This window comes from Cololabis saira, chromosome 24 (assembly GCF_033807715.1).
Source record: "Cololabis saira isolate AMF1-May2022 chromosome 24, fColSai1.1, whole genome shotgun sequence".
Taxonomy (NCBI): domain Eukaryota; kingdom Metazoa; phylum Chordata; class Actinopteri; order Beloniformes; family Belonidae; genus Cololabis; species Cololabis saira.
In genome coordinates, this window is record NC_084610.1 from 3,176,519 (window position 1) to 3,197,091 (window position 20,573).

At 46.0% G+C, this 20,573-nt stretch overlaps 1 protein-coding gene across 2 annotated transcripts in view; it reads left to right on the plus strand.

Moving 5' to 3' along the window:
• Positions 1 to 20,573, plus strand: part of LOC133425367 (fibronectin type III domain-containing protein 4-like) — a 58,344-nt gene that overhangs the window by 29,131 nt on the left and 8,640 nt on the right. The window contains exons 2-5 of one of the 2 annotated variants that reach the window (XM_061716188.1): positions 926 to 1,041; positions 11,044 to 11,145; positions 16,515 to 16,617; positions 19,174 to 19,263. In XM_061716188.1, coding sequence (XP_061572172.1) covers positions 926 to 1,041; positions 11,044 to 11,145; positions 16,515 to 16,617; positions 19,174 to 19,263 — 411 coding nt within the window. Of the gene's footprint in view, positions 1 to 925; positions 1,042 to 11,043; positions 11,146 to 16,514; positions 16,618 to 19,130; positions 19,264 to 20,573 lie in introns of both variants that reach the window. The other variant, XM_061716189.1, reaches the window with a different exon arrangement.

The following is a 20,573-nucleotide window of genomic DNA, read 5'->3' on the forward strand; positions in this document are numbered from 1 at the left end:
TCAGTGGAGTCGGACGTGTCTGAGATGTGCCGGTAGTTCTTATGTCTTTGGGGGGGGGGGGGGGGTGTAATTCTGCTGAAAGACAGAACTCTTGAATTTTCTTCTCACTTGAACTACACATCATTTTAAAAATAGTTGATGTGCTCATATCTTTCCTTCTTGGCATTATGTTAGCCAGAACTTTTGCTTTTACAGCTTTTACTATCTGCACCTCTGCTGATAATCAGTTTATTAAGGGCTGATCATTAGCAGCAGTAACGGGGTACTTAGTATTGCCCTTGTGATATATAAACTTGTTTGTGTTTTTTTGGTGAAAAAAATTGTAATTAAAATGTTCATTTGAGATTGTTTGTGTAATAAAACCCACTGATTTCTTTTTTTTTTCTTTTTTTTAAACAATAAAATCATTTTGGATAAAAATAGGACGCTTACATTTCCAGGCATAAATGTTGCAGACCAAACCATATGGACAAAATTTATAGAAGCAAACTCAGCAATAACACAGAAATAAAATAAGGTAAGACTTCTTAAAACCGTCTACATGAAAGGCCACAGGGGCAGAATCCATTATTCATGCATCATCTTGAACGGATTGATTTGCCTGAGGGAGATGGAGTCTATATATACTTCTTAAGAGACGCTGGATGCAATATGAAGTTAACTTTGTCTTTAAATCACATTTTCTTGTTGGAGTTTGAGAAGTTTGCGATGCTCGGTTTCAGAGTTCACTTTGTTCTTGTTATTTTTTCAGCTGTCTCAAATTTGTGCTCAGATCTCCATCCTTCACTAGTGACTCTGTGATCTGACGTGTGTGTGTGTGTGTGTGTGTGTGTGTGTGTGTGTGTGTGTGTGTGTGTGTGTGTGTGTGTGTGTGTGTGTGTGTGTGTGTGTGTGTGTGTGTGTGTGTGTGTGTGTGTGTTTGCAGCCGTGCCAGCGGCCCCCGTGAACGTGTCCGTGACCCAGCTGAGGGCTCACTCGGCCATGGTGACCTGGAACGTCCCCCAGGGCGACGCCGTCATCGGTTACTCCATCTCCCAGCAGGTACGGGGCCGTCGTCTCCGTCTCCCTCGCCGTTAACGTCCAGGGGCCAGATTCACAAAACATTCTTAAGAAAAAAAATCTTCTTAAGTGTCATTTTTTTCTTAAGTTCAGTCTTAAGATGAAAAAAGAGAAGAAGTCATATTCTCCAAAAAAGTTCTTAAGTATTTTCTCAACTTTCTTCTTAAGTTTCTTCTTAAGAAAAAACTTAAGAATAAATGGTATTCCCACCTCGCTCCAACTCGCCCACCTCGCTCCACCTCGCCCCACCTCAGCCATTGTCCTTGATGTTATCAGACGGCTCGGTACAGTTCTGAAACAGGTCCACAGATGTTCCTTGGAGAGGGGAGGGCTAGTGGGGACAGAGTCCCTTGTTTACATTCCACCAGGGAGATTGTCACTGGAGCAACCGGCCAAGCTGCCCTGTCAAGGTCAGATTATAGAATCAACAATTGTATTGAAAAGAAAACAGGCAGACTCCAGTAATTTTCCGTCTGCCTTAAGTCTCTGGTTCATCGATGGCGACTCCAATCAGACGAATTTGTGGTCAATTCCCGCCAAGCCGAGCTTCCAACTTCTCCAAGGTCTTATCCATCTTGCCAATGAGCTCAAAGACCGCCGCTAGCCTGCGATTCTGTTCAAGAATCGCATCCAGCTCTCCCAACGTTAAAGTCTGAGTGTTAGTGGCAGAGCTTATCCCCTCAGCCACGTCCGGCAGCTCGGAAAGGGCCAGAACAGCTGTCGACGACTTACGCGTTTGTCGATAGACTAGGAATCCCCCCACTCCAATTAGAAGAAATCCTGCTATCATAAATCCAATTATGAAGGCATCTTCAACGTCCTCAACAGACAGGATCGCCAGACACAACGGTCTCCAATGTTTATAGGAGTCCATTGTGTATCCAGCAAAAAATGTCCCATCGGGGCAGGAGGGCTCCCTAACCCCCTGACTTCTCGTTTTTTTGGTAAAAATTTGGTAAATTGTGCTGAGAGACCAGTTAATCAATTCCATGATTGTAGAATTTCGGAGGAGTGAAAAAGAGAGGCGGAAGAAGAAGGAGCGGGTGTGTGGTCCTGGACTGGACCCGTTTAGATCATCTTGCCCCACCTCGCCCCACCTCGCCCCACCTCGCCCCACCTCGCCCCACCTCACCCCACCTCGCCTCACCTCGCCCCACCTCGCCCCACCTCGCCCCACCTCACCCCACCTCGCTCCACCTCGCTCCACCTCGCCCCACCTCGCCCCACCTTGCCTCACCTCGCCCCACCTCGCTCCACCTCGCCTCACCTCGCCCCAACTCGCTCCATCTCGCCCCACCTCGCCCCACCTCGCTCCACCTCGCCCCACCTCGCTCCACCTCGCCCCACCTCGCTCCATCTCGCCCCAATTCGCTCCATCTCGCCCCACCTCGCTCCACCTCGCCCCACCTCGCTCCATCTCGCCCCAACTCGCTCCATCTCGCCCCACCTCGCCCCACCTCGCCTCACCTCGACCCACCTCGTGCCACCTCTCCCCACCTCGCTCCATCTCGCCCCACCTCGCCCCACCTCGCCCCAGCTCGCCCCACCTCGCCTCACCTTGCCCCACCTCGCTCCACCTCGCCCCACCTCGCCCCACCTCGCTCCACCTCGCTCCACCTCGCCCCACCTTGCCCCACCTCAACCCAACTCGCCCCACCTTGCCCCACCACTTCTCCACCTCGCCCCACCTCGCCCCACCTCGCTCCACCTCGCTCCACCTCGCCCCACCTTGCCTCACCTTGCCCCACCTCACCCCAACTCGCCCCACCTTGCCCCACCACTTCTCCACCTCACCCCAACTCGCCCCACCTCGCTCCACCTCGCCCCACCACTTCTCCACCTCGCCCCACCTCGCCCCACCTCGCCTAACCTCGCCCTACCTCGCCTCACCTCGCTCCACCTCGCCCTACCTCGCCTCACCTCGCTCCACCTCGCCCTACCTCGCTCCACCTCGCCTCACCTCGCCCCACGTCTCCACCTCGCTCCACCACGTCTCCTTGCATCCGGTTGAAGGCCAATTAATTTTGCAGAGATCCAAACTATGAGCCGAATGCCCGGGAAGTCTGGAACGCTGCCAAGCTCTGGGCTTGAAAACAGCTTTTCCAAAGATGAATTATAGATTCCTTTGTGACCGCCGCCGTCTCTGGAGGAGTGGATTATTCCCCGTTTTGTCGTCTGCGGAGCGTTCTAAACCCTGTGCTAGCCGCCAGCCGGCAGGCCGGCAGGCTGCCAGCTCCCCACTTAAACTCTACATTTGGGCTTTAGAAGTTTGTACAAGTCTCCGAGGAGTTTGCTAACAAACCTGTAAATTGTTGGAAAGCTTGTTAGTATTGAAGCGGCTGCTGGGTGACGCGGCTTCTGGGAGCAACGATAAAAAAAACAAATCTGCTAATTAAAAGAGGCGCTGCCAGTTGGAGCGGATGTTTGGTCCTGGACTGGACCCGTTTAGATCACGAGCCACCCGGGCAGCAGGAACTGGGACCCATAACCAGTACTGGAGTTGAGGGGGGATGAGGGGGGATGGCACCCCCCCCCCCCCCTGAAATAAAAACGGTCCAAATCATCCCCCCTGTAAAACTGCCATCCCCCCTTTCCATCCCTTATGTCATTTCATCAATGAATGTGGTTTTACTGCTATTTCAACATTTAGAGTCATCACCAGAAAAATAACACCAGAAAAATTACTTATTTGACAATTTTCACCTATTTCAAGTAAATTTTCACTTGAAATAAGTAGGAAAATCTGCCAGTGGGACAAGATTTATCTTCTTATTACAAGCAAAAAAAATCTTGTTCCACTGGCAGATTTTTCTACTTATTTCAAGTGAAAATTTACTTGAAACAGGTGAAAATTAGTGTAATAAGATTTTTTTTAACTAAAATTAGACATTTTAACTAGAAATAAGACAAATATTCTTGTTAAGATTTTGAGTTTTTGCAGTGATCCATGTTACTTATCCTGTGAAGGACAGAGTCATATTGATAAGTTCAGAAAAGTGTTTTTTATTGTTGTGTTTTGATGTATTTGATGTAAGCCCAGAGGATATTTAAAGCTTACAGAAGGCTGCATTTAACTGCTGCTATGTCATTCCTGCAGTATTTCTGCAGCTGTTTTGGTCACTGCTATTATTTGTAATATATTATATTATTTGTAATCAGCACAAATGATCTGTCCCCATATGATAAAATCCACCATCCCCCCTGATTTCTTTTTACAACTCGAGTACTAGTCATAACACAGAAACCCCTGGCCCATTTCAAACCCACTCCAGACCCACAAGCACATCCTGGCCGGTGCTGAGATCCCTCGATGATGAAGTTCTTGATTTCCAGCACCAGGTTGCAATAAAATGTTGAAACCGATGAATGCATCCAGGGGGGCGTTTGATAGATAGCAAAACAGCCCGTCTAGAATTAAAAGCTTAATGTTGTTAATTAAGCCAAAAATATCTTATTTTAAGCACAAATATCTTTAGCCCAGGGGGTTAGAAAGATTTTCTTGACAAAAATTCTTCAAATTAGCAAACAATTTTTTAATTTTCTTGGAACAAATGGGTTTTTTTTGCATTGTTTTATTGGTTATTGTAAAAAAGATAGCGAGCACAAGCAAATTCATGCAAATTAAAACACATTTCAAACCATTTATAATGGAAAATCATAATTTGTTAAAAAAATAAACCCCATCCAAGGATTTTTTTGCTATTTGTTATTATAATATATCAATATATACACATCTGATATGGATCGATCTTTGTAAATATACATTAGCAAGTTATTGTCTCTATATACTTTCTACACCACAGGTGTCAGTAAACTCGTAATTACTTATATTACTTGAATATCTAGTTCAATACATGACTCCTACATGAGAATCACCTGAAAAGCCTTATGGGAACCACTGAAATGTTTTTTCATGGAGAATCTTAAGAAATACAGTCTGATTCTAGTTGGAATCTCTTCATCTTTCCTTTTTTCTTCCATGAGAAGTAAAACCTGATTACAGTCCCTTTTCAGAGACCCAAAAACGTTCACCTTCACCTTTCTCTAGTAATGTCTGAGGAAGCGAGCAGCCCCGCAGCATAATGGGACTTCCACCGTGTTTTACAGTTCACCCTCGTGGCCGTCTGCCCGTCAGGCATAAACAAGCTGATGTTTTGCATTCTGAGACGTCTCTGCTTTGGTTTCCTCATTAATCAGGCTTTTTTTTTGCTTTTTCTGCATCTTTTTTCCATCATATTAGTGTCTATCTCTGCCGTAGCTGTCACAGCTGCGCTTGATTTTGCTAGTGAGCAGTCTGGAATGAGTCAAAGCTTTAATTTTGGGTTTAAATTAATTGAGCTTGATTTAATTCCCTCCTCCAGGCCCGTCACATGCAGAAGCAGCCTTATTGAATATAAGAGCTTTCTCATTGATTCTGCCTTTATGCCACCATATTTCCTTGCTCTCGCAGCTCCTGCTAACTCAGCGCGGCTCATTTTAATCAGTTTTTAGCGCTCGCAGTTTTTGGCAAACGGGGAAATCAGACATTAGCTGAGCTCCAAGTGGGAGTTGTCTCCATTAGTGGGAATGATTTGGCTGGCGCTCGTCTTTGTGGCGATGCCAAACATCTCTTTCCTTTTCTTTTTTTAAAGTCACCTCACGTCTCTATCTCAGAATCCATCAACCTTGTGGTTTTCTTTTCTTTTTTATTTATTTATTTGGGGAAAACACCAGAAGGGGATGTAAAACATCTCCTGCCATAACCTGAGGAAGCACTTACATAAAAACCTCTCTCAAACTCAGACGGGAGCAGCTGATGCAGCAGCAGCTCATTTCTTCTTCTCTTTGGATGGGAGATGAGCTTCTACAACAGCAGGGCCTGGTTATATAAAAGCCCGCTGTGTCAATCAAGCATCCATTTGTTCTCGCAGGAGCCAGATTTGCTTTTAAAACAAGCAAAGTCCTGTCGTCTCCAGCTCTCAGCTTAATTAGGACCCGCATCCAGGCGGCTTTACGGGATTATTTCACTCGCGGTGTCTCTAACAGACGAGCCGGGTCTTGGGCTGTGCAGGAGAAGCAGGAGAGTCCTCGCTCTGAAATCTCCCCAACGCCCCACTGAGATCCCCGGACACACAAATAGGAAGTAACCCAGTTTAAAAGTGTGTTTCTAAAACTCCCAGTGATCCAGATGAATCCAGACTGATTATCAGAGTCTGTCGACCCGAGACAGACACTCGTTCATCTGCTGCTCCTCCACAGGTAAACGCCTGCGTTATTTTTAGACTCCCGGGTCGCGTTATTATTGAAGATGCCACTTCTGAGGCGCTGCCTGAGTCACAGCTATTAAAGCTAGTGTCAGTGTAGTCTTTTCCCCAAAAATCACTTACGAAAGTGAGTCGTGCTGTTTCCAATGAAGCGCCGAGGGAGCGGGGAGGTTTTCCAGGAAACCTTCACATTTGATGGATGTATAATGGTTGAACTGGAGCTTTGAAGTTGCAACGAATGTGAATAAATGTGTGTCTGAATTTACCCCAGAGCACCCGTGCAGCGGGTTCCTGCTTTTCCTGACCTCCTATTGGCAGTTCCGGGTTGAATCTGGTACCAAACCAGCTTTGCTTTGACTGCCAGCTGCAAAGACAGAACCGGCATAACGCCGGGAGAACTGGTGACACGCCAGCGCCAAAACCTTGCCTGGCTAAGACGAGCGCCAACATTTAAATCTCCGGGTTGGATTCAATTCAATTTAATTCAATTTTATTTATATAGCGTGTAATACAACAAAAGTTGGCTGGTAAAAACTCCCCTAGTGGAAGAAAAGCCTTAAGCCAAACAGTGGCAAGAAAAACTCCCCTTTAGGAGGGAAGAAACCTGGACCAGGACCAGGCTCATAAGGGGGGACCCTCCTGCCAAGGGCCAGACTGGGGGGGGTCGGGGACGTCAACAGCACAGCAGGCAGGTGGAAGCAGCAGCGGGATGACCGGGGGTGGGGACCGCAGGCAGGTGGAAGCAGCAATGGGATGACCAGGAGTGGGGACCGCAGGCCAGCACGCAGCTCCCGAAGCTCCGGCCCAATCATCAAGTCCCAGGTTGGGGTGCAGGGTCGGGGAAAGGTTTGAGAAGGGGCAGGGCCAGGGAGAGGAGTCTTGACGGACAAATCTCTCCCCCACCTGCCCGGGCCGATACCCTGCCCCTCTCACTCCCACACTGCAGGTTCAGGTGTCCGGCAGAGGATGCTGCAACATGTACAAAAGAGAAAAAAGAGAAGAAAAGGGGGGGCCAGCACAAGAAACTACAGGAGCGACTCTGACACACTAGAGTTTACACTACCTAGAGATTTACCAACACCAGCTAGAGGTTTACTAAACACTAATTATAGGCTTTACTAAACAGAAAGGTTTTAAGTTTAGTTTTAAAGGTGGAGGTGGTGTCAGCCTCCTTAACCCAGATTGGAAGTTGGTTCCATAGTAACGGTTCCTGATAGCAGAACGCCCGCCCTCCAAATCTACATTTGGATACTCTAGGAACTACGAGTAAACCTGCACTCTGAGAATGGAGAGCTCTGCCAGGAACATAAGGCACTATCAGGTCTTGCAAATAATGCAGAGCTAAGCTGTTTTGGGCTTTATACGCAAGTAATAACATTTTAAATTGGATTCTGAATTTTACGGGTAGCCAATGGATCCTTCCAAGGGAGTCGGAAACACCGCAGTTGATGACATATGATGGTCAGTCCAGTGACGACGGCGTCCACGACGTCCTGACTGGTCTGATTGTGAAGGAAACACTGTTATTTCGTGTGTTTTGTGGAACGGGGTTCAGCAGAGGGAGGTCCAACGTTGAACAAGGTGATGTGGTTCAGTGGAAAAGCTAAGATGGTCTTAAAATATTCCAAAGTAGAACCAAACCCAGAACCAGAAGGGGCACGATTGGTTGCACGTCCATCTCCAGAGGCACCGGTCAGACCCAGACTGACCCAGATAAACTTGGTAATTATGAACATTTAGTCTTTAACTTGCTTCAGCTGAGTCACTGGTGCTCATTAGGAGCCTTTTAGCTGTTCCTGGACATATTTGAGTTCTTGCCGGTCGTCCCCTGAGCCGTGGGACAGTAAAACCTCCCTGGTTGACCCGGTGCCCGCGGCGTTGCCCGCGGAGCGGCCGACTCCACTCCAAGTCTGATCCTGACATCTGGAGAGCCTGGAGCTTCCTGCCAGCCCTCCGTTTATTGACTTTACCCCTCCGCTCTTAGTGCTCCACAGACGTTCCCCGGCTGGCGAGCTGCTTCTCTATCAGCAGGTACAGCAGCTCTTAAGCCGATGGAAGAGAAACGGTTCAGGCGAACAGAGAGCTTACCAGGCAGCGCGTTACTTTTCCATTTCAGAGTAAGTCTAAGTGCTGAGTGGGATAACAGGGTTATGTGTGCTCTGCAGAGGTGGAGGGTTTCTAATGGACTGGCCTCCTTTCATGTTCGTCCAGGACTCGCCAGCTTTTCAGGGACTTTTCTTCACGCAAATTATTCCATTTTTTTTGCTTAGAAACACAATAACATTTCTCTGATCGTAGTGAGTCTCAGCATTAGGAAAAGCGCGCCCTCAGACGAGCTGTGGCTAAAATAAAATCTGGGAAAATCCCGACATGCTCAGCAGAGATGGATGAAGGCAGATGTTTTGGGAGTTTTGTTAACACAATGCTAAGAGGGAAAGACATCAGCCAGCCATAGATGTGCGGTTTACGTCGTTCACCCACGGCCTCCTCATGTGAACATCATGTCTGAGTCTCACAAAAAAACAACTTAGTTATCGCCAGTACTCGAGTTGTAAAAAAAATCAGGGGAGGATGGTGGATTTGATCATATGGGGACAGATAATTTGTGCTTATTACAAATAATATAATATATTACAAATAATAGCAGTGACCAAAACACCTGCAGAAATACTGCAGGAATGACATAGCAGCAGTTAAATGCAGCCTTCTGTAAGCTTTAAATATCCACTGGGCTTACATCAAATACATCAAAACACCACAATAAAAAAAACTTTTCTGAACTTATCAATATGACTCTGTCCTTCACAGGATAAGTAAAATGGATCACTGCAAAAAACAACAATTTTCACCTGTTTCAAGTAGATTTTTTTTTTATAACATTAATGTCCACACTAGTATAAATACAGGTTTGCATGGCCTCACAAAATGATGCCGTTTACAATGAGGTGGCAGCACTTATGATTCTAATGTAGGGCTGAACGATTTTTGAAAATAATCTAATTTTTCCTCAATATTACAATTGCGATTTAATATGCGATTATTTTTTTTCAAGGTCCTGTTCTCATGTATTTTTCAATTACACAAGCAATAAATCAGTCTGTTTCAAGTAGATTTTCACATGAAATAAGTAGAAAAATCTGCCAGTGGAACAAGATTTTTTTGCTTGTAATGAGAAGATAAATCTTGTTCCACTGGCAGATTTTTCTACTTATTTCAAGTGAAAATTTACCTGAAACAGGTGAAAATTGTCAAATAAGTTATTTTTCTGGTGATGATTCTAAATGTTGAAATAGCAGTAAAACCACATTCATTGATGAAATGACATAAGGGATGGAAAGGAGGGATGGCAGTTTTACAGGGGGGATGCCATCCCCTCTCATCCCCCCTCAACTCCAGTACTGGTTATCGTTATAAAAGGCGTCTTTTTCTTCTGGCTTTATGAAATAAAAGACAGTATGATGACGAAACGTTGCTATTCATCAGAGCTAAGACTCATTATGATCTGACTGGACTCTTCTTTACAGTTCCTAGTTTTCTTGAAAGGTCTGAACTTGCAGTAACAAGTGTTTCAGACCTCTGTGAAAACTGGAGTCGGAGGAGAAGAGAACTTTTGATCCAGTCTGCCTAAAAGCAAGACTTTTCCCTCAGGACCTGCAGAACCCGGAGCTAAATGAAGTGAATTTAAAGTAGGATTCATTACAGAGGCAGAAGCCGTTCTGCCCCAGCAGACGGAAAGATGTTCTCCCTGTGTTCGGTTTCTAAAACCCGTCCAGGTTTAGGAAGTGTTTGACTCCGGCGGTGACATTCGTTCAGAGTTTCTGCCACCTTTTGTGCTCGCCGTGGCTCTGCCGCTGCATGTATTATATTTCAGTTTCCGTTCCCCGGTCATTGCACCGTTACCTCGCCGGCAGGTCTAATTTCCACCCTTGAACAGGGACGGTTGGAGCTGAATTCATATGAGGGGGAGCTGCTCGGGACAGCAGGGACTCTGCTGCATGTGAAAGTCGACGCACTGACCGACTGATGACCAGTGTTGGGACTAACGCGTTATTTAGTAACGCGTTACAGTAACGCCGTTAGTTTTGCGGTAACTAATACTCTAACGCATTACTTTTTAAATTTAGTAACGCAGTTACCGCTACCAAACGGTGCGTTACTCCGTTATTTCTGGCTACAGTGAAGCTTTTTTTCCCCACACGCGGAGACCGGAGGAAAAGCAGAGTGTGTTTATTACGTAGAGTGTGGGCAAAAAGATTCTTATAAACCGACATGCTACCATTGGTTATTATATTTGAGACTGTAATGACCGATTCATCAAAGGCTCCTGTTCTTGAGCTGCTGCTGCAGCTCATTGGCCGTTCTCAGCTTGTTGCTAAGCAACCAACGTTATTGACACAGGAAGTGAAGAAGCGGGAGACTGTGTAGCCAATCAGAATGCAGAACACGATGCTCAATGCAAATCCATACAGAACCTGCTGAAATGAAGGCTAGAGGAGCATTAATGGGAGCATTTAAAATAATGTTTTTATTTAAAGTAACTAAAAAGTTACTTTTCATAGTAATGCATTACTTTTTGGTCTAAGTAACTGAGTTACTTTTTTAATGAAGTAACTAATAATGGTAACTGGTTACTATTTTTCAGTAACTAGCACAACACTGCTGATGAATACTCTCCTCTTAGGGAACATTTGCGTGTGGTACAGCTAATTTGTGCTCTCGTCTTGTCCCCGTCCCCCTCCAGAGGCAGGACGGGCTGATGCAGCGCTCCATCCGGGAGGTGAACACGTCCAGCCACTGGTGTGTGCTGTGGGACCTGGACGAGCTCACACACTACAGCGTCCAGGTGAACGCACTCATTCACTCATTCATTGGGGGGGGGGGGTTCCCGGCACAGTACATCCAAGTGATCGCTGCGACTTTGTGGCGCTCAAAACCCGGAGACTGTTGGGGGGGGCTGATAAGAGGGAGGGGCCGAGGGAGGCGTTGAGTTGAGGGAGGTGTGGTTGTCAGTAAGTGTACGTGTAGCGATAAGTCGTGAACTTCTCTCAGAGCTGCTCTCAGCCAGTGTCCTTGATGTTATTAGGCGGCTCGGTACAGTTCTGAAAACAGGGGTCCACAGATGTTCGTGGGAGAGGGGAGGGTTAGTGGGGGCAGAGTCATCTTGTTTACATTCCACCAGAAAGATTGTGACTAGAGCAATCAGCCAAACCGCTCTGTCAAGGCCAGATTATAGAATCAACAATTATATTGCAAAAACAGGCAGCCTCAGTAATTTTCCGTCTGCCTTTTAGTCTGTGGTTCATCAATGGCGACTCCAAACAGACGAATTTGTGATCAATTCCCGCAAAGCCGAGCTTCCAACTTCTCCAAGGTCTTATCCATCTTGCCAATGAGCTCAAAGACCGCCGCCAGCCTGCGATTCTGTTCGAGAATCGCATCCAGCTTACAGTTTTTCTCCCCCAGCATTAAAGTCTGAGCGTTGATCGCCTTGCTTGACCCTTCAGCCACGTCCGGCAGCTCTCAAAGAGCCAAAACAGCTGTCGACGACTTACGCGTTTGTCGGTAGACCAGGAATCCCCCTCCTCCTATCAAGAGGATGATCAAGAGAAATCCTGCTATCATAAATCCAATTATGAAGGCATCTTCAACGTCCTCGACAGACAGAATCGCCAAGCACAAAGGTTTCCTGTATTTGTAGGAATCCATTATGTATCCAGCAAAAAAATGTCCCATCGGGGCAAGAGGGCTCCCTTACCCTCTGGCTTCTTGTCGCAAAAATTTGGTCAATTGTGCTGAGAGACCACTTAATCAATTCCATGATTGTAGAGTTTCTGAGGAGTGAAAAGAAGAGACTCTGAAGACGAGACTAACAAAAGCAGTAGCAGGGCAGATAGATAATCTCGACTCTCGACTCTCGACTCTCGACTCTCGACTCTCGACGAAGGCAGACGCCTTCGTCGAGAGCCGGAAGAAGCCAGAAGAAGCCGATTTTTCCCGATCCGATCCGATCACTTTTTTTGGCTCCCGATACATTTCCAATACTTTTTCCACATTTTACATTTTGGCAATGAATTAAAAAAAAAAAAAAGAGGACTAAAACTAAATTATCCCAAGTTTCTTTTATTGTCCATTGGAGAACAACATGGACATTTATTTCAACAAAGCTTATCAGCTCTGGTGCCACAAAATGTCGAAACATGAAATTGTAAACTAAAACAAAAAGTGCAGAATAGTGTAATAACAAAAATAAATACATTTAACTTCAAAAGAGGTAGTTGAATGAAATCCAGTCAAACTCACAAACACAAGAAAATTAAAATACTTTTTGGCTTAACCTTAGTGCAACATTCTGAATGGATGAAATGAATAGCAGCAGCTTAATGAACATGAACAGATAGAACATTTCACAATTCAAACATGTAAACCATGTTAGTTTTGCTTACAATGCAACGATATATAAAACGATTTAATATATATTAAAAACATTAATAACTTATAAATTAGGTATGTCCCGATACTTTTTTGGCCGATACCAATGTTTTGAAAATGCCGTGATCGGGACAACACTAATGTGAACCCTTTAGGAACCAAATGTTCCGCCGTGACCGTCTCCCGCAGTGGCTGGATGTCGCGGCTCTGATCGGCTGTAATTATTTCCAGAGCGGCTCGGTCCCCGCTGTGTGGGTGAGAGCGGGGAGACGCTGCGGGATCTGCGGGGTCTGGACGGCTAGCTCTCCAACATCACGGACTATACCTTTAATAACAAAAACTGCTTGTAGTCAGTAGTTTGCACATCTGGAGTGACTTCCTTTTAGGAGTTGGAGGCAGCAGCAGTTGTTCTCTTTGGGAGTGACGAGGATGGACGGGATCAGGACTGAGTAATTCAGGGGGACGGCACATGCTGGATGTTTTGGAGAGAAGGTTGGAAAGGCCACGGTGAGGAGGCATAGGAAACATGCCGGTAGGAGGATGGTCTGGACGGAGACCAAAGAGGAGATTTATGGATGAAGTTAGTTGGTGTGAGAGAAGAGGATGCAGATGATGAGGGTAGATGGAGACGGATGATTCGCTGTGGGGACAACTGAAGGAAATAGCCGAGTGGAAGAGAAGACGTGTGTCAGTCCACCTGAAGCTTGGTGAAGGTGGGTGATGCAGCAGGACAATGACACTCTTCCAACACTGAAACAGACCCGGGAACAGAAACAAGGGCCTTTTGGAGGACCGTAACCGCGTAGAGATGCTGTGGAATGACCTCCATAGTTTACAGACCAGACTTTGTGACTGATGTATCTGAGCTAAACCAGCTCTCATGAGAGGACTGGTCCAAAATCCCTCTGGACGCTGCAGGTCTGATCTAGAGACTCTGACTGTGTTTCCATGCATCAATAACCCTTTTAAAACCCCAATATTAGCAATAACCCGGTTTTGCACAGCCATGTAAACACCAATAACCCCTTTGAACAACCTGAATTTGCTCATATTCGGGTTTTTAAAAACCCGGAATTGTGTCATGATGTTCTCCGTGCGTCGCTGGTTTGATCCAGATATCCTGAATGATTAATTACCATGTAAACGGAATATTCCTAATGTTTCAGTAACCGGAATATTAGCAATAACCCGAATTTTGACTGCATGTAAACGTAGTCTGTGAGAGCTTCTGCTTTTAGTCACTGCTGCTGAAGGAGCTTTATAGGAGATAAATAACTAACTAAGGGTGAAATAACTTCTCCAGCTCTGTGAATTTTGTAATGTTCAATACAGACACAAGAAATGATAATTGTTTATCTTACATTCATTGTCTGTTATTGTGACTCAGATGATCACATAACATTTTATGGCAAATTAATGCAGAAAACCAGTCAGTTCAGGAAGTTTCTATTGTTTCTTCATAATTCTGTTCATATTAAATGTTAAACAGCACCCAGTCATTAATAAATCCATCCATCCATATCCTCATTTAAAATCATTATTCTGTTAGTTTTGAACACAGTTTAGTGAATGTGTATCAGGAGGAGTAAAAGTAAAGCATGAAAATGCTGAGTCATTGTGGTTGTTATGCCTTTTAATGAAGCTATTTACTTCCTTTTCTGTCCAGTTTCCTTCACTGCGGTCGAAACTCCACTTTCCGGAGAACCGCACAGCGTGTTTTTGGTGTTTTTTTTAAGGCAAATGTTCTTTAACAGAGGTGGCCGAGTCGTTGCCACGGCAACCCAGCATCAGCTAAGGAAGAGTTTTGAGACATCCACCAGAGAGAAAGTGCCTTTCATTTCCCCAACAATCTTTAATTGCCTCCTCAGTGCAGAATTAACCTGAAGCGGACACCTCTACGAGTTATTAGTGCCGAACGCTGAAAGCTGTGATGCGACTCCATCATCATTAAACTCCCGGGGATCCATTTACAGCTCAGCGGAGCAACACAGATTGTCCTTCGTCTGCAGGACGGCAGGTTGAGCCGTCAGCAGACGGATGTCCTGTACAAGTGTCATTGAGCAAAGCGCTGAAGGCTCCGGGGGGGGCTGAGTATGACTGAGTAACGACCTCTGACCTCCCGCAGAGGGCAGGCAGGTGAGCGCAGGAGAATTTCCCAGGGGGGAGTTGGCTGATATTATCCAGCATGAGTGGGCAGATCGGAGCTCCAAAGTTCAAGTCCAGGACTCATGTCTCTCAAACGTCTCCAGGGACAAGTTCTCGTCTTCAACCTTCGGCTTCAGCGCAGGAAGAGACGGCGAATATTTCTGTCTGCGTTTCGAGACCGCGAGTTAGACGCTTTTTGTTTCTGCGTCGCTTCATCTTAATAGTTTTGGCTCCAAAGCACCGGCAGATGAAGGGCCAATCCCAACCCCCCCCCCTACTTTCTACCACTAGCCCTAGAAATGAAGCCACAGGCGTAGGGCCCTTGTAATGTTCCCTAGGGATTGGGACACCACTTGCTACGTCACTGCGTGGTTTACGTTCGGGTACGTAAGCGACTGCGTAGTGATGAAGCATTGTTACAGTTTGGCCCCCCTGCAGGGACACAACGACGCCTTGCAGATTGCTCAAGCCTCATATACCCCTTAAGACATAGACATGCAGGTTCCAGTCCCTGAAGACCCCTGCCGGGACATTGTCACGCAAGGTCCGGCGTCTTGCATCCCTGCCGAGACTTCCAGCCCCCACAGAGATAAAACATTATATGGACTTCCTGATCCCTCAGGGGTGGTCCCAATGCTTAAGGATCACACCTTTGACTGTCTCTCACTGACTTGTTATTCCTGCCGTTTGTTCTTGTATAAAAAGCTTGTTACAAAATCACTCGATGTCAGCCCACCGACCGAGACACTGCGTCTGTGTTGGTCTGCTGAACGCCGGCTAAATAAAATCTCTCACCACAAAGCGGACTTCTGAACTGGTTTGATAAATTCCTCAACAGTAGTTACGTTTGCACATACGTCACACCATATCAGGAAGCCCAGAGCTAAAAGCTGTTTTAATTTCTGCTGTAGTGCTGTTAATATGCCACTTTATTACGTTTTAATATTTTTTCAGGCGTAAAAGTAACTGTTAAGATCCCCACGCGGCGAAGCAAACCGTACGGCGCGCGTCGCCGCGTAACCTACGCCGTAGGCTCTGCGTTTGTGTAACGCGGAACCATAAATCAGCCTTTATTCTGGCGAAATCTGAAGATACAACGCAACGAGCAAGCGAGTGATTATATACATTCACTGAGTAAATATTATGAAAGTAAAATATATATTTCTCACTACAAATATAATCAAAAAGCATTTTTAAGCAGAAACTAACTCAAAATATTTATTTTATTCACTAAAAAATAAGAAATGTCCGCCATGTTTTTTGTTTGATTCAGTCTGCAAATGATGACGTAAAGCATTCTGGGAAATTTTCTCTAGCCCTCGGTCGGCGAGCCAGAATCTGAAATCCCTCACTGTGAAGGGCTAGATTCATACACACTAGCCCTCGTTATGTCCACTAGCCCTACATGCAAAGAGGAATTGGGACACCACTACCCTCACAGGAACGCGCACAATTTAGGGGTAGGACTGAAAAGTAGGACTAGGGGGGATTGGGACTGGCCCAAAGTGTCTGACCACTGTTACAGTTGGGTTTTCTGTTAATGTGCCTGCAGGATCGCGGCCGGCATTCGCGGCGAGCACCGGTGCTCCCGCAGGACTCCCCCCTCTAAAGCTGTGTCTGCTGTTTCTCTGGTTGCAGGTGCAGTCCGTAGGGCTTCATGGCGATAGCCAACCCAGCAGCGTCATCCACTTCAAGACCCTGGAGAGGACGGACCACTACCCGGCCGGAGTCCTGGACCACCGTAAATAAACACACATTTACCTTGTGCCACGGCAGCGGTGGGAGGGGAACTTTAGAAAATGTAATCAGTAACTTGGTCTAAGGCTGCCATCGCGCTCGGATGCGGGACAGAACAAGCAAGCCGAGATCTCCTAGGAGAGGTGGTCTCGGCCCGATTCCATTCCAGACCTGGAGTGGTTTGTTTGCAGTGAGAACATAATCCACACAGCAATCGATTAATCAATGAGAGAACAGTTGGTTTACGCATGACATTTGTTAACAGCTTTGAACCGCTACAGACGGTTGCCTTGTGAACACAAACACCACAAACCAAAAACGAAACAACTGTATCGATTTAGCCCCTGAATCGGAACAAAACAAACGGACCACAGGTCTGAAAGCTCCCTGAAATAAAATAAGTCATGTACCAGATTACTGTTTATTAGTTTTGGCAAGGTTTATTTGGACAAACACTGGCGTGTTTTCGTTGGCCCGGGGTTCAGGTTGGATGTTGACGACACTCTCACCGCTGGAAGGTATGCAGTAGTTTGCGTTGTACTGACTTGTTTTTGGCCATCTCTGGTTAAAATCCAGCCAGCGAAGGCATTTTTCTCCCGTAAGCGGTCATAGCTTTAAGCAGCGGTCTGTGGTGCCATGACAACGCAGCTTCCTTTGACATGTCGGTTTATCATAGTGTATATAGCAATGGACGAAGCATTCGGTCACATGACCCGTTTTTCTTCGTACGGGGTGCAGCCATGTTCTCAGCAAGCCAACGGGAACAGACGTCAATCAAAGTTCAGCTTGTAATTTAAAATAAGATAATACTCTTTTTGGTGTTTTCAGGGACAAGAATGTGTGACATTTATTCTAACTTGAAAATGTACACAGATCATATAGATACCTGCAAGCCGACTTAAAGGACACTGGTAAAGGCCACAGGAAAGTGGTATTGCTGCACAGAGGCTTTAAAACATACCTACTTGTTTTTTAGCCCTTGTGTTGTCTTTGGGTCAAAATGACCCAATTCTTCTATCCTTCTTTCCTCCTGCCATGCTCTCTCCTTCCTTCTTCCTTTCCTCTTTTCCTCCTTTACTCCTTTTTCTTCCTACCTCCCTTTCGTCATTCGTTTCTTTATTACCTTATTTTCTTTTCCTTCCTTCTTTCCTTATTTTCTCCATTCCTTCCTTCTTCCCTCCCTTCCTTCCATCTCCTCTCCCTTTCCTACTTCCTTCCTTCTTTCCTTCTTTTCTCCTTTCTCCCTTCCTTCCTTACTCCCTTCCCTACTTCCTTCCTTCTTTCCCTCTTTTTTTTCCTTTCTCCCTTCTGTCCATCTATTCTCCCTTCTTTCCTCCCTTCCATCTTTTCTCCCTTCCTTACTCCCTTTCCTACTTCCTTCCTTCTTTCCTTCTTTTCTCCTTTCTCCCTTCCTTCCATCTTTTCTCCCTTCCTTACTCCCTTTCCTACTTCCTTCCTTCTTTCCTTCTTTTCTCCTTTCTCCCTTCCTTCCATCTTTTCTCCCTTCCTTACTCCCTTTCCTACTTCCTTCCTTCTGTCCTTCTTTTCTCCTTTCTTCCTTACTTCCTTCTTTCCTTCCTTCCATCTTTTCTCCCTTCCTTCCTTCATTCCTTCTTTTCTCCTTTCTCCCTTCCTTCCATCTTTTCTCCCTTCCTTACTCCCTTTCCTACTTCCTTCCTTCTTTCCTTCTTTTCTCCTATCTCCCTGCCTTCCATCTTTTCTCCCTTCTTTCCTCCCTTCCATCTTTTCTCCCTTTCTTACTCCCTTTCCTACTTCCTTCCTTCTGTCCTTCTTTTCTCCTTTCTTCCTTACTTCCTTCTTTCCTTCCTTCCATCTTTTCTCCCTTCCTTCATTCCTTCTCTCCTCCTTTCACCCTCCCTTGACCCAAAGACAGCGCAATGGTTAAACTAGTTCTGTAAACTGTTTTCTGCTCGTGTCACGTCCTGCATTTCCACCAAAGTGTCCGTCACAGCCGGCTGGGAACAGCCAGCGTCTTTCACCTCCCTCCGTGTTGCGTGATCGCGATGACGTTTCAGCTGCAAAGTTTAATTTCCCTTCAGGAGGTGATGAAGTGCTTTTAATGGAAATGCCTTGCGGACAGCGTTGTGTTGAGCAGACAGCTCACCTGTTGGGAGCGTGTTTCCTGTCACTCAGCCAGGTAGCAGCTTCCCAACATCTGTGAGCCCTTTGAACAGAAGTCTCATTTGCATAATTAGACGTGTTCAGATATTTGTGGTAGGAATGTCAATTACAGAAGAGTTCCATCATCGTCTGGTCTGGTGGACCTGGTCTCTGTTGTAGCTGGGTCTAGTCTAGTCGACCCAGGCAGCGCTGCAAATATTAAACATTGAAATCACTTTCCAATTATGCACTTAAACAATAGAGAAGGCTGTCCATTGTTTTCCTCCCTGCTGTCAGTTTGATGCGTCGTGCTTTATAAATTCCCGGACCGGGCTTCGGTCCCAGAAGGGGTTTCAAAAGTTCTTCACAGGTTAAATAATTCACCTTTTATTCTAGGAACGTTGATGAAGAGCTGCTGTGCTCGACTGTTTGTCCGCAGACGAGCCGGCGATGGAGGGCCTGGGCATGACTCCTCACCTGCAGACGGGAGAGCTGCTCATCATCACCACGGTGCTGCTGCTGTGGGCAGGTCCGTCACACAAGACCGGTTTATTATGCAAATAAACTACAATCACTCTTTCACTGAGACAGAAAGTTTCTTTCTACTCACAAAGGATTTAAGAGAGGACGTCAGACATGCTGATGTTGATAAAAGCAGATGTTTTGGTAGTTTGCTGGTCCAGGGCACTCGGGTGAGTGTTAACGCAGTGCCAAGAGGGAAAAACATAAGTAATGATCTTAAAAAAGCAATTGTTGCCGCACGTCTGTTTGGAGTTCTTCAGTGAGAAGAATCATTCAAGATGACAGCAGATTTTCCCTGGAGTGGATGCCCAAGTTCAAGACTGCAATGTTCAGAGAGAAACAGCCCCCTGTAAAATGATAGCTATGAGATACTTATAATAAATTAAAATGGAAATGGAAATAAGAGGAAGGGAAGAGGAGAGGAGAAGAAGGGTGAGAGGCACCGCCCAGCGGATCATGTCGGTGCCCCCCCTGCAGCATAAGCCTATAGCAGCATATCTACCACCAAGCTATATTTGAGACTAACTATTATAGTTCTGTTCTATACCTGCAACTATGACTACTGACTCTAACACACTAGAGTTTACACTACCTAGAGATTTACCAACACCAGCTAGAGGTTTACTAAACACTAACTATAGGCTTTACTAAACAGAAAGGTTTTAAGTTTAGTTTTAAAGGTGGAGGTGGTGTCAGCCTCCTTCAACCCAGATTGGAAGTTGGTTCCATAGTAATGGTGCCTGATAGCAGAACGCCCGCCCTCCAAATCTACATTTAGATACTCTAGGAACTACGAGTAAACCTGCACCCTGGGAGCGGAGAGCTCTGCCAGGAACATAAGGCACTATCAGGTCTGGCAAATAATGCAGAGCTAAGCCGTTTTAAAAGCTGGATGATGGATGGATGGATGGATGGATGGATGGATGGATGGATGGATGGATGGATGGATGGATGGATGGATGGATGGATGGATAGTTGGATGGATGGATGGATAGTTGGGTGGATGGATGGATGGATAGTTGGAGGGTTGGATGGATGAATGGGTGGGTGGATGGATGGATGGATGGATAGTTGGATGGATGGATGGATGGATGATGGATGGATGGATGGATGGATGGATGGATGGATAGTTGGATGGATGGATGGATAGTTGGATGGATGGATGGATAGTTGGATGGATGGATGGATGGATGGATGGATAGTTGGATGGATGGATGGATGGATAGATGGATAGTTGGGTGGATGGATGGATGGATAGTTGGATGGATGGATGGATGAATGGATGGATGGATGGATGGATGAATGGGTGGGTGGATG